The 13721-nt window shown below is 46.2% G+C and overlaps 1 protein-coding gene across 13 annotated transcripts in view; it reads left to right on the top strand.

Annotated features, from left to right (window-relative positions):
- Positions 1–13721, top strand: part of PCDH15 (protocadherin related 15) — a 688108-nt gene that overhangs the window by 652009 nt on the left and 22378 nt on the right. For all 13 annotated transcript variants that reach the window (XR_001876630.1, XM_017826140.1, XM_017826139.1 and 10 more), the window contains 2 exons: positions 6908–7123; positions 11142–11230. Coding sequence is in view for 12 of the 13 variants with exons in the window: in XM_017826140.1 (XP_017681629.1) it covers positions 6908–7123; positions 11142–11230 (305 nt within the window). In the remaining variant the exon portion in view is untranslated. The remainder of the gene's footprint in view (positions 1–6907; positions 7124–11141; positions 11231–13721) is intronic.

Genomic DNA, 13721 nt, shown 5'->3' with positions numbered 1-13721 from the left:
TTTTATATATATATATATATATATAAAACTGCCTCCAGCCCTGGGAACAGCCCAGCAAGGACATGGAGCTGCTGGAGCCAGTCCAGAGGAGGCCCCAAGAGGATCAGAGGGCTGGAGCAGCTCTGCTGGGAGGAAAGGCTGGGAGAGTTGGGATTGTTCAGCCTGGAGAGGAGAAGATTTGAGGTGATCCAATTGTGGCCTTTCAGGGCCTGAAGAGGCTTAAAAGAAACATGGAGAGAGACTATTTCCAAGGGCCTGGAGTGACAGGACAAGGGAGAATGGCTTCCCACTGCCAGAGGGCAGGGTTAGATGGGATATTGAGAAGGAATTGTTCCCTGGGAGGGTGGGGAGGCCCTGGCACAGGTTGCCCAGAGAAACTGTGGCTGCCCCTGGATCCCTGGAAGTGTCCAAGGCCAGGTTGGACGGGGTTTGGAGCAACCTGGGCTAGTGGGAGGTGTCCCTGCCCATGGCAGGGGGTGGAACAAGATGAGCTTTGAGGTCCCTTCCAACCCAACCCATTCCATGATATCAGTGACAGCCCATTGTTTTTCTCTTTGCTGTAGTACATTTGTAAGGACACCATTCAAATGATGCTTTTAAAGCATAAATTAATTCCTCTTTGGCTCCACGTGGCTGCACAAACACAACCCTGTGGTTGGACACTTATCCCCTCCTCCAGGAAGACTTGTAAAACTAATCCCACGTGGCAACAGCACTGATATTGTCACCAACAAGTGCCAGCTCTGTGGAAGAGCATTAAAATCATCACTGACTGTAACCCCTCAAGCTGTTGCATGACCATGGGCCGATTCCAGCTTTTAGCATTATCAGCGGGGGCTCAATTCAGACTTGCTGCTTAGAATTAAATGCAATTGTTAATTTTAAATGTTTCCCAGTCTCCCTGGAAGGGTCACCCTTAATCAGGAGCCCAAGGATGCTAACAGGGCATGGAAAATGGATGGGACTGTGCTGCTGAGGGGTTTTTTCCCTTCTTCCTAGCAGATGGCAGCTTCAACTGTTCCCAATTAGTTGCTGGCACATAAAATTGCTTTTAGAACAAGACCATTTTTGCCGGCAGGAATTTACAGATTGTTGCAGATTTGCAGTTCTGCAGCCACAGCTGCCACTGGCCTGTTTTAGAGGCAGTTTTACTTGGTGATTTACAGACACTTAAACCACGAAGTTTGTTGTAGCTATTGCAGTTTACCCTTTTTTTTTTTCTGTATTTCTTCACTACTCTGCTCTTTTACACTCTCCCCTGGCTCCAGCACTTTTGAACTGCTGCTCATCACCTTGGTTTTGGCTCCCTCAGAAATTTGTAGCTTTGCATCTGCTCCTCAAACTTCACCTTTTCCCACCAAATTCCCAGCTGTGAGATATTTGAGCAGCCTTCAGGGACAGCTCATGTGGAACCTAAGGCTTGTGTTAATAGTCAGGATGAGAGGAAATGGCCTCAAGTTGTTCCAGAGGAGGCTTAGATTGGATGTTAGGGAAAAACATCTTCATGGAAAGGGTCGTCAAGCATTGGAAGGGGCTGCCCAGGGAGATGGTGAAGTCCCCACCTCTGGAAGTGTTCAAAAAACATGTGGATGTGGCACTTGAGAACATGGTTTTGTGGTGAACACTGTGGTGGTGGGTTGATGGTTGGACTTGGTGAACTTAAAGGTCTCTTCCAACTTTTATGATTCTGTTTATTACACCAGAAAAAACTTCTATACTCAGGGAAACTGTGAGGGGTTACAGGGGCACCACTAAAGGGATCTCTGTTGCTTCCAGTTTTTGGCTCATGTATTTTCATCTCTTATTTTCAGCTTGACTCAGCTCTAACGAGTCCTATATACTTCCATACCAAGGATTATTGGCTTATTGGTCTTCTTGTTCCAAGAGATATCTGCCAGTAAAATGATAAAAAAACCCTGTCAATAACTTTTCCATAAACCATAGAATCCTGGAATGGTTTTGGGTTGGAAGGGACCTGAAAGATCATCTTGTTTAACCTCTGCCATGAGCAGGGTCACCTTCCACTAGCCCAGGTTGCTCCAACCTGGCCTTCAACACTTCCAGGGATGGGGCAGCCACAGCTTTTCTGGGCAGCCTGTGCCAGGGCCTCCCCACCCTCACAGGGAAGGTTTCTTCCATACATCCAACCCAAAATTCCCCTCTTTCAGTTTTTGAACCCATTCCCTCACTGATGGGTAGGAGCTGGAGGTGATGCCAGCCAAACTCCCTCATTGTGGGCACACCTGCACTCAGTCACAGGAGGGTGGAATTTGGCCTGGTAATTCCTAACATCATCCATATTTATCAACCCTCAATCACAGCAGAGTTTCGGAGGCATCTGTATTTCTTGCACATGACAAAAGGCAGATTTGCTGCTGTACTATTAAGATTAAGTGTAGCTCTTTCTCTTCTTTGACAGTCCTAATGCAACTCTTGAGATGTTGTAGATCTCTTCCTAATGAAGTGTCAAAAATATTTACCTTCAGGACAAATTACAAGAACAGCAAACATCCTTACCGTGTATTAAAGAAGTTTGGTACGATCCTGTCAGCGGCTCACAAGCTCTCCCTGGTGGTCCTGCCGAGCTGAGCCTCGTGCCAAGCGTTGTTAGGTCTGAGTGATGAGGCGGGGGAATGGAAACAACAAAATTAAAACATTTGAAACTGGAATCTGATCCTTTTTCCGGGCTGTTCTGCACCTGTTTTGCTCGTCTCTGTGTAGATGGCTTCTGGGAGGGAGATGGCCTGAGCTGCAGAGATGCTGAGGCTGTTGATTGCTCTGGAGTGACACTGAGTTCTCAGAACTTCTGCAAAATTAACTCACAGCCTGTCTGCAAGCTTTGGGCACCTGAGCTGCAGGATTTTAGAAGCTGCAGCTTCTAAAATGCCTCTTTCACTGGAGTTTGATGCGTTAAACTCAGCTGCAAAACTAAGATCTCGTTGCTTCTGAGCAATGACTCCAGAGTGCTGCTGTTCAGAAAGGCTGACTCCAGGTAATGTCTGTGCCTGGGGAATGGATACCTTCATTTGGATCCAAATGTTCTTTATCCTTAGTCCCCCCCTGACACAGGTGAAATGCTGAAGGTGACATTGATTTCTGGTGTTATTGAAACAAGCTGCTATTTAAAGCCGTATCTTTCTGTCGAGAGAGAATTTGCTAATATTACAAATATGACAGGCTTCTGACCCAGCTGAACCAACCTAACAAATCCATTTTACCACAGAAATTGGCTTTTTATTGAAAGGGTGTGATGCCCATCCCACAGGGCACCTCCAGAGAGCCTTTGGCACTTAGCTGGGCAGTCACTGTGAAACTTGTCTCGCTACAGTGATGAACCTCAGGGAGCTGGATCAGATATTGCTGCTCCACCTGCTGCTCTGTGCCTCGTGCTCAAACACATGCTCTGTGGGCTCACAGGAATTACCTTTGTCTTTCCCCCCCCAGCTCCATTACCGACATGCCAAGTGGACTGTGGGTAGGCCAGTGGGTTTGTCCAGACAGGTCTTTTCTGGATTGTTCCTGCCTTTGACCTGAGTTATGTTCTACAAGCTGAACTTACCCCAGAATGGTCTGGGTTGGAAGGGACCCTAAGGACCATCTCATTCCATCCTCCTGCCACGGGCAGGAACACCTTCCACCAGCCCAAGTTGCTCCAAGCCCTGTCCAACCTGGCCTTGGACACTTCCAGGGATCCAGGGGCAGCCACAGCTTTTCTGGGCAACCTGTGCCAGGGCCTCCCCACCCTCACAGGGAGGAATTCCTTCCCAGTATCCCCTCCCTGCACAGTGTCAGTGGGAAGCCATTCTCCCTCATCCTGTCACTCCAGGCCCTTGGAAACAGTCCCTCTCCAGGCACCTGCCTGGCCTTGGACCCACACACAAAGATTTGGTCGGTATGAGGCAAGGAAGTGAGGATTTAAAAAATTTCCCTGCTCTGCATCAATACAAAGTGTTACTTTTCATATTCCAGTATCCCCTGCTACCACAGGCAGAGGCTCCCTGACCTCAGCTCCGAGTTTGTGGAGGATCTAAAACTCTCTTACGACACTTTGACAAAATGGATCCGAAAAAACATCCAGAGAAGCTGCTTTGAATGGTTCTGTAACCAACAGTCTGCATGTTTGCAAGGATGGTTTGTTTCTGTTATCAGGCTGGTTTGAAATGTTTCTTTAGTAAGAGTAACTTTAGTAGTAATAGTGCAGTAATAGCAATCCTGTGCACTCTTTTAGTTGTAATTTGAAGATTTCCATGGTGTTTGGTTAAGAACAGGTACTTGAAGTAAAAGGTTTGATTGTTATCATATATTCATGATTTTTAGGGATCCCTGGAAGGAGAGGCTGGGGCTCCCCCAGGCTGGGCACAGCCCCTTCCAGTGGCCCCTTCCAGTGGCCCCATGGCCAGGCACAGCTGAGGTGCTGGTTTAATTTTTGTCTTGCTTTCTCCCCATCCAAATATCAACCTGATGTTTAGGTCCAACCACTTCTTTGTGTTCAGGTTGGATATTTGGGAAAATTTCTTCACTGGAAGAGGGGTTAAACGTTGGAAGGGGCTGCCCAGGGAACCGGACACCATCCTGGAAGTGTTCAGGAAATGACTGGATGTGGCACTCAGTGCTCTGGGTGGGGATTGGGCACAGGGTGGACTGGATGGTCTCTAGAGGTCTTTTCCATTTCCATGCTTCTATAGCTCAGCATGCTTTCACATTCAGTTCTTCCTTCAGAATTTAATTGTCAAAGGAAAGCCAAAAATTTGCCGAGTCCTGATATCCACCTGTCAAGCTCCTGCCTGCTGGCTCCAGGATGTTTTGGGGCTGTATTTCCCTGTGCCAGTTGGAAAGCAGGAGTGCTCTGGAAAAGCTCACTGATATCTTTACTTTTTTGACTGACAGAATGGGGTACATTTCAGAAAGCTTTTAACCTCCCCCATCTTCCCTAAAAACGCTAATAAAGGGGGTTGAGATCACCCAAGAGGCAGTAATCTTGATTTTAAAAGCAAGCTCCGGAGCTAGAGAACAAAAGCAATTTAACACATTTCATATTTATGCTTTTGGTAGCCGAGCTGGATAAAGCTTTATCAATTTAGAGGCAAACAAAATATTCCCAGAGGATGTGAGGACCATTTCAAGCAGTCCTGTCTCAGTGATGAGTGACAGCCGGTGTCATTGTGGGAGCTCATTTTTGGGCAGCTCTGCAGCTCTGTGATGTGCTGTTTGAAAAGTATTTGCTGTCTCCAGCTAAACCAGGCTGGATATTATCATTTGAGTGCTGCATATTTCTGTCTGTTCCATCTGGGCTGATAGGAGTTGGAGTAGCATGGAGAGCACATCCAGCTTTGAGTACCTGGATCCGGTGCGTCTCCTCGCTGGTATTCCCTGGAAATTATCCGAAAATTAAGACAGAACAAGAGTCAGTAAAAATTTCCACCGTAAAGATGTTGTTCTCTGCTGGTGAGGAAACAATTAATGATGATTAATGGCCACCTACTGACAGCTTAATGACCTTGCACAGATGAAGCCCTTTTAGCAGCAGTGGCATATCAGGGCAAACAGCTCCAATCTCTGCTCTCTGGGACCAGGGACAGCACCCAGGGAACGGCTGGAGCTGTGCCAGGGCAGGGTCAGGTTGGATCTCAGGAGAAGGTTCTTCCCCCAGAGGGTGGTTGGCACTGACCAGGCTCCCCAGGGCAGTGGGCACAGCCCCAAGGCTGCCAGAAGCTCCAGGAGGGTTTGGACAACGCTCTGAGGGACAGGGTGGGATTGTTGGGGTGTCTGTGCAGGGCCAGGGGTTGCACTGGATGACCCTTGTGGGTCCCTTCCAGCTCAGGATATTCTGTGATTGTATGAACTCTTAACGCTGCCACAAACCCTGACTAGATTGTGATTATGTTTTGTTCTTAAATCAGGTAAAGTAGGGATTTTACACGGATTTTACATGGATTTTACACCAAGACCTGCCCCTTTTTGAAGTCAGGGCTGTTTTTTCTCCAGCATTAGCTTAAGCCACAGGTTTAGAAGCCGTGCCAAGGCTTTGATAAATGCTGGTAATAGCTGCTGAGGTGTCCCACATGCTAAGGTGATGCCCAAGCCTGTGAGTGCACGATGTACAGGCAGTGATTAACTTCCATCTCACTGACCCTTCCCACATGGAGCACGGGAAAGCCTTGGAAGGGTCCTCAGAAACACTCCCCTCTAAACACAGCTCCTGGCTGCTGAACAGGAGCATAAGGAATGGGTCTGGAGAGGCCAGGATGGGGCTACCCAGGGTTGGCAGGCACAAGGAAGGTGGAATAACAGCTCCCAGGGCTGCCTGCTGGATGCCAAGTCTGCATCCTAAATCAGCAACAGGACAGTACCAGGGCAGCTCTGGGTCTCCACAGTAGGTCCTTGTGCACCAGGGCAGGAATGCCACTCATTCCTTTCTTTTTTCAATAAAAAAATTTATTTATTTGGTCCAAAACTGCCTGTGCAGAATATCTCTACGAAGAGGGAGAACATTCTCATAAGTTTGTGAATAAGTTGCTGGTATGTTTTTTTCTTTGATATTGAATTTTCACCAAGAATTTGGCAGTGGAGGTTTCTCAGAATTGAACTGTTCTTACATATTGTTGCAGACTTGAACAGTCAATTTATATTTTTCTTCTTTTTTTTTTTAATTTTTTCTTTCTTTTGGAGCAGTTTAATGCCAAAAGAGGAGAAAGAAATTGCTGGAAAAGCAAAACTGTGAGCAGCAAAGTTAAATGAACCATTTAAAGCACCAGCAATATCTGCACTCTGGGATCTAATGTTTTAAATGTCAGAGTGGAAGAAATTTGCTGGACCAATATGTAACTTTATTTAAAGGACAAGGTTAATGATTCCTTTCCTGCATATTTACCTTGTTTGCCTCTGCTTGTTTTCTTTTCCCCATCAGGCTGATGATAAAGACACTGGGAATTACAGTGCCATGCAGTACAGACTCATCATTCCCCCCATCAAGGATGGCAAAGAAGGTTTTGTGATTGAAGCTTACACAGGGCTGATCAAAACTGCAATGCTCTTCAAAAACATGAGGAGATCCTATTTCAAGTTCCAGGTCATTGCCACTGACAATTATGGAAAAGGACTGAGCAGCAAAGCAGAAGTGCTTGTAAGTATGAGCCAGGCATCGTTAGGGAATAATTCCTGAGGAAATTTAACCACCATGTAAAGTTTAATTCCAGGCAGACCTATAGAAAAGCCATGAACTGTGTGTGCTTAATTTTTTAAGTCACTGAAATAAAGCTTTTGCCTTTTTAAAGCAAAAGATGTTAGGACATGTTGGAGCCAGTCCAGAGGAGACACCAGGTTGGTCAGAGGGCTGGAGCAGCTCTGCTGGGAGGAAAGGCTGGGGGAGTTGGGATTGTTCAGCCTGGAGAGGAGAAGATTTGGGGTGACCCAATTGTGGCCTTCCAGGGCCTGGAGGGAGCCTGCAAGAAAGATGGAAAGATGGAGAGGGACTATTTATAAGGACCTGGACTGGCAGGACAAGGGGAAATGGCTTCCCACTGCCAGAGGGCAGGGTTAGATGGGATATTGAGAAGGAATTGTTCCCTGGGAGGGTGGGGAGGCCCTGGCCCAGGTTGCCCAGAGAAGCTGTGGCTGCCCCTGGATCCCTGGAAGTGCCCAAGGCCAGGTTGGACAGGGCTTGGAGCAACCTGGGCTAGTGGGAGGTGTCCCTGCCCACGGCAGGGGGTAGAACAGGATGGTGCTTAATGTCCCTTCCCACCCAAACCATTCTGTGATTCCATGACTCCATGTCCCCGCTACCATGTCCTAGTTGGCCACGTCTTAGTTGGCCACGTCTTACTTGCTCATGTCTAAAGGGAGCCTCAAGGAATAATTTTGGGCTGAGAACATACTTCTAAGTTTCCAGGAAAGCACCGTTTCAGAGCTGGCACCAAGCTGAGGCCTCGAGCTCGCGGGTTTTTGCTGTGTAAAGGCCATTGACTTAGTCCAGTCACAGGAACCATGAGAGCTAAATTTCTTTAAAGCCCATATAACATGATGGATTGGCTTAATATTAGCATAATGTGGCAGGGATGAAGTGCATTATCCACTTCATGGGAACACTGTCAAATGATATAGATGAGAACCATAACACTTGGGGCACTGAGTTATGCAGGGATTCACCAAATAAACATAATGTATGACGTCCTCATGCTTGACCTCCCCAAATGATAGGGCACCCTCAGGCAATTTGGGCAGTAATGGTATATTAAAATATAGCCAGAAGGTATCAACATTTAAATTAGAAAGTGAAGGATGTCTCATTAATTTATAGAGGTTCCTTTAGGTTGTCTGGGTGAGTGATGGGCAGTGCACCCACTGTCTTTGAGCAAGGCATGGAAGCTGAGAGTGGCTGGAGGTACAATTAGAGATCAACACCATCCCACTGGAAGTTGGGACATGGAGCTGCTGAGGCCAGTCCAGAGGAGGCCCCAAGATGATCAGAGGGCTGGAGCAGCTCTGCTGGGAGGAAAGGCTGGGAGAGTTGGGATTGTTCAGCCTGGAGAGGAGAAGCTTTGGGGAGACCTCATTGTGGCCTTCCAGGGCCTGAAGGGGCCGACAGGAAAGATGGAGAGAGACTATTTCCAAGGGCCTGGAGTGGCAGGACAAGGGGGAATGGCTTCCCACTGCCAGAGAGTAGGGTTTCATGGGATATTGGGAAGGAATTGTTCCCTGTGAGGGTGGGGAGGCCCTGGCACAGGTTGCCCAGAGCAGCTGTGGCTGCCCCAGCCCTGGAAGTGTCCAAGGCCAGGTTGGATGGGGTATGGAGCAACCTGGGCTAGTGGGAGGTGTCCCTGCCCATGGCAGAAAGTGGGACTGGATGATCTGTAAGGTCCCTTCCAACTCAAACCATTCTGTGATGCTCTGATTTTATGCCCCAAGTGAGATCCATATGTGAAGATCTTTTCTCAAGATTTGAACAGGATTTGTCCTGCTGAAACTATGGCTCAGGTGCTCAGCCTGACAGGTGTTCTTTCTTTCAATCTCAGCTCAAGAAGTGCACATAGAAATCGGAAATGGATTTAGTTACTCTTGTGCAAGTGAATAAGATGTGGGGGAAGGAGACAGGACTGCACTGGGAGGAGGTCTAGGGGGAAGAGGCAGGACACGACCAGAGGAAGAACCTGAGCAAGGTATCCTCCAGAACTGAAACCAGGAGCTTCCTCAGAGCCTGGCACAGCTCTGTGAGCACCCTGACCTGCCAAATCCACTGGTTGAAGGTCTTCATGCTGGTGGAGACAGTCCATGTGATGGACACCGGGCTGCTCCTGATGGCTGGAACTGGCTTGATGGCTCGAGTCAGACATCTGAGGGGAGACAGTTTGGTTCCATCTGATGGCATTTCCCTCTTTGAGCCTCTGTGAGAGAACAGGAAGAAATAAGAAATTACATTTTAAAATGAGTTTGCTGCAAGGAAGCACTTAAAGGTACTAAGTGTAGATAGTGAATATTCACTCTCATAAGATATGATGTCATAGTTATCTTTATAGGTTATCATGGATATCATCTCTAACCAGATGGGGTTTGGGGAGTTGCAAGGCCCCTTCCTCATTCAGCTCTCAGCATAAGCTACTCCCAGGAATCCCTTGGTGCCATATAATGATCCAGACTCTTTGTAGGCTCTGCCTTGATTTAAAACTTGGGAACTACCTAATGAATGAATCTTGGGATCAAAGAGATATTGCTTATGGGCTAGTGCTTATCAACAATTTTATGCTTTCCCTGCCTTTACAAATGTGGATAATAAGCAAGTTTCCTCTAGAAACCTCCAATTTTGCTTGATTTTTGTCCAACACCCTTGGTTTCCTGTAGCTTGTCATGAATGTGTTTATCCATGTTTTTCTATAGGAACAAGTGGTGATAATTGTGATTCCTGGAATGTGAAAAGAACTATTGCCTTTGTCTGCAGTGTTGCCTTTATGCAGCACTCAGCATATGGAGCACAGTGGTTGCTTGAATTGGCTCATGTCATTAATTCTATTAAATTGATCATTCTGTTAGAGTTCCGTTGCATGATTTTAGTCTAAATTTTATTTGGAGTTCATTATAATTCTGCTCTTCTTACACAGAAGCCAGATCGGGGCATCTGATGACATTTCAAGAACATTTAAATATTTAAAGTTGAATTAAGCTTCAAAGCTGGTGAATCAGTGTTTGATGTGGAGGGGTATTGTGGCTTTTCTGCCGCAGTGATTACAGGGCTCGGGCTCCTCTTTTGAAAATCAGGCGTTGTTTATTTCTTTTAGAATCAACTTAATTCTTGATTTTTAAATTTATCGGGTTTCACATTGGCCTACTTTTCCAAATTTTCCTCCAGAATCCTTCCCAGGATTGAGGGGGACATGGCTCAAGAGCTGTGTGGTGTCCCTTCTGCACACTGACTGTCCAGCCTGACGTTGGGAAACTCAGGAGTGACATTGGTTTTGTAGTAGAAAATGCAAATTCCAGAGATTTGTTCTGAGCTCAGTCTGTGCTTTGGTGGAAAACTGGAAATTAATTTTATTTCAACAAAGCACACAAGTATTGAGTGGGTTAGAGGCATTTTTCCTTTTTTTTTTTTTAAGGAAAGAGCTCAACTGTAAAATATACACAGTTATGAACAGTTTTATGGTGTAGAGAGGAAGAGGCTAAAGCCATTGGAGATTAAAATAAAAACTTTCACTGGTAACTTCAAAGTAAGCGAACAATTTCCTTCATGGTTTTCTACCAAAATATCATTGATTTAGTTGAATTAATCTTGTATTTCCATTTACCTTGGTGCACGTTGCATGTCTCCAGGGCAGGATTTTCCTGTCATCAGAGTGCTCATAAGTAATTTTGGATATGGCCCCTGGGAGATCTGTGATTCTGAGAGTGAAATCTAAACTATCAAGAACGGGTTTTGCAGTCCCCACCTTAAGAATCTCTAATTCTGACGCAGAGCTTCTGGTTAAATCTTCACCTGATGTTTATGGCTTTGGCTGCCAAGCAAAGAGAGATTTCCCAGCTCCCCTGTTTGGAATTAAAAGGAGGAATCTGTGCGTGGCTGTGGAGGCGGGGAAGTGGTGATTCCATTCTCGGTGTGTGGGGAGGACACTGTGCGTGGCAGCGCCAACTGAATTTCCCTCTTGTCTTTCCAGGTCTCTGTGGTCAATCAGTTGGATATGCAGGTCATCGTCTCCAACGTTCCTCCCACCCTCGTGGAGCAAAACAAAGATCAACTCATAGGGTAATTAATTTATTTCCTGTACAAATGTCAGACAGTTCACTGGGTTTGGGATTAGATCCAGCAGGGAGTGCTGAAGTATTTGAAACCAGCTAAAAATCCCTTTGATCCAGTAATTGCACTCAGGCACCACAGCATCATCAGCTTCCAGGAGCCAGGCTTGCACTTCTGACTTCTTTTTGGGAGACAAAGACAATTTTGTGTGCTTGGGGTCTTAAAACCATGGATTAGAAAATGTGGGATAGAAAATACTGTAGGAAATGGTTTATAAATGATCTTTGTACTCTTCCATCCATTTTATCAGCAGTGAGAGGCACTTCTCAGATTTCCACGGGTCTGGTCCATCCTGACTGTTGTGGTACCTTTAATTCTCCATGGAATTTGAAATACCTTGGGATTGATGATGCAATCCCTCATTGGAAAAGCAGTGAATGGCTTACAGCTTCCCAGGACTAGGAAAAATTACTGGTGGATTTGCTCCTGGACATTTAGGACGTGTTCCCCTCTTCTAACATCAGAAGCACTAATGAAGTTGTTCAGGCAATAGGCTTCATTCACATGGATCCCATTTCCTAGAACTAGGAATAACTTCCTAAAAGGGGGTTCTAATGAGGTGAGGGTCGGTCTCTTCTCTCAGGTAACAAGGGACAGGATGAGAGGAAACGGCCTCAAGCTGTGCCAGGGAAGGTTTAGGTTGGATTGGAGGAACCATTTCTTCACAGAAAGGGTGGTTAAGCATTGGAAGGGGCTGCCCAGGGCAGTTCCATCCCTGGAACTGCTGAAAAAAACATGTGGATGTGGCACTTGGGCACATGGTTTAGTGGTGAACGTGGTTCTGGGGTGACAGTTGGACTCGGTGACCTTAGAGGTCATTTCCAACCTAAATGATTCCATGAATCCGTATTTCACAGGAACTGAGTTTTTGAGTGAGCACAAAGGCTTAAAAAAAAATCATGACCAGGTTTTGAGTTCTCAGAATCAACTTGGGGAGTCTTTACTTTCACAAACACCATGAGCAAGCAAGTGCAACCAAAGAATTTCTCTTCTAAGAATAAGTTTTCAAGGACAGAAGATACAACCACAGGCAAAGGGAAACCAAGTTATTTGGAGAGCTTCTCAGACTGAAGTACTTTGGCCACTTCAAATAGTGCACTAATTCATAAAATTGGAATGTGTAATTCATTAACAGATGAAAAGACTGTATCATTAACCTGGTCTAGTGGAAGGTGTCCCTGTCTGTGGCAGGGGAGTTGGAACTGGATGGTCTTTAAGATCCCTTCCAAACCCAAACCATTCTGTGATCTGTGAACTTGAATGAGTCACTACAGAGGTTACTCAGCTCTTTCTCCTCTCATTTTGTAAATATTAATCCCTGAAAATATAACATTTATTCACCAATTGCAGCACTTGGTGATGGGGAATGTTAGGGAAGAGAGGGTAGTTGGGTCATTTTTGCCATTACAGTGATTTTTCACCATAAAATAAATAGTGGTTTAAACCACTTCGTAGAACAGATTATAGCAGGATCTCCCCAACTGCCTGGGGAAGTTTTTTACCAGGGGTTATGAGGTATCAAGAAATACATAATTCAGTGTTTTCCACACTGGAAAGGCTTACTCAGCACAGCCTAGGGCTGTGTGGGGGTTAATGGTCCACATAAAGAAAGCACAGCAGAGAAGAGAAGATTTAAAGCCTCGCTGTCCATTTGGCTCAGGAGTTGAAGCTTTTTGAGGGATGCAATGGGCACATCTTCCTTTCACATCCTCTGGACTGAACATCAGTGTCACATTTGCCATTTCCTCACCCGCTGTCATTGTGGCTGTGCAGGTAAATCCATTTCTGGCTGCTGCAGGAGGTGGCAGAGAAATTAGGCTGAGGCTTAGTGGAAAATTTGATATGTGTTCCTCTCCTTCAGAAAACTTGGTGGAGGCAGATGACAGAGTGTTCTGTAAATGTGGAAGTTTTTGGGAGTGTTTGCTGGATGGGCAAGGATCAGCATCTCATAGGATCATAGCATATCCTCCTTTGGAAGGGACCCACAGGCATCATCAAGTCCCACTCCTGAAATTCAGCTGAAATTAAATAGCCAGTGTCGTTCTCAGAGCATTTAGTTCTTTACTTTTCATGTGATGGCAACTTAAAGCTCTGCCTAAAGTCAGATATTCCACATTGCCCAGAGAGACCTGGGGTTCCTCCTGTAGGTAATAGAAGTGTTTGTGGAGTAAATTCCTCTGTACTGTTGTCTAGAGATGTCGCATCATTTCCTCTGAAATGGAATAATGGAGTGGCTTACAATGAGTGTTTTGATGAAGTTCAGTCACAGAACAGGTCAGCCTGGAAGGGACCACAGTGGGCATCTGGTGCCACCTCCCTGCTCCAGCAGGGCCAGCCCAGAGCACAGGGCACAGGAGTGTGTCCAGACAGCTCTGGAATAGCCCCAGGGAGGACACTCCACCCCCTCTCTGCTCTCTCTTCAGGGCTGGGTCACTGCCCA

The sequence above is a fragment of the Lepidothrix coronata genome, unplaced genomic scaffold (genome assembly GCF_001604755.1).
Source record: "Lepidothrix coronata isolate B3197 unplaced genomic scaffold, Lepidothrix_coronata-1.0 Scaffold124, whole genome shotgun sequence".
Lineage (NCBI taxonomy): Eukaryota > Metazoa > Chordata > Aves > Passeriformes > Pipridae > Lepidothrix > Lepidothrix coronata.
The sequence above is the reverse complement of the archived record's forward strand: the minus strand, read 5'-3'. Positions and strand labels throughout refer to the sequence as shown.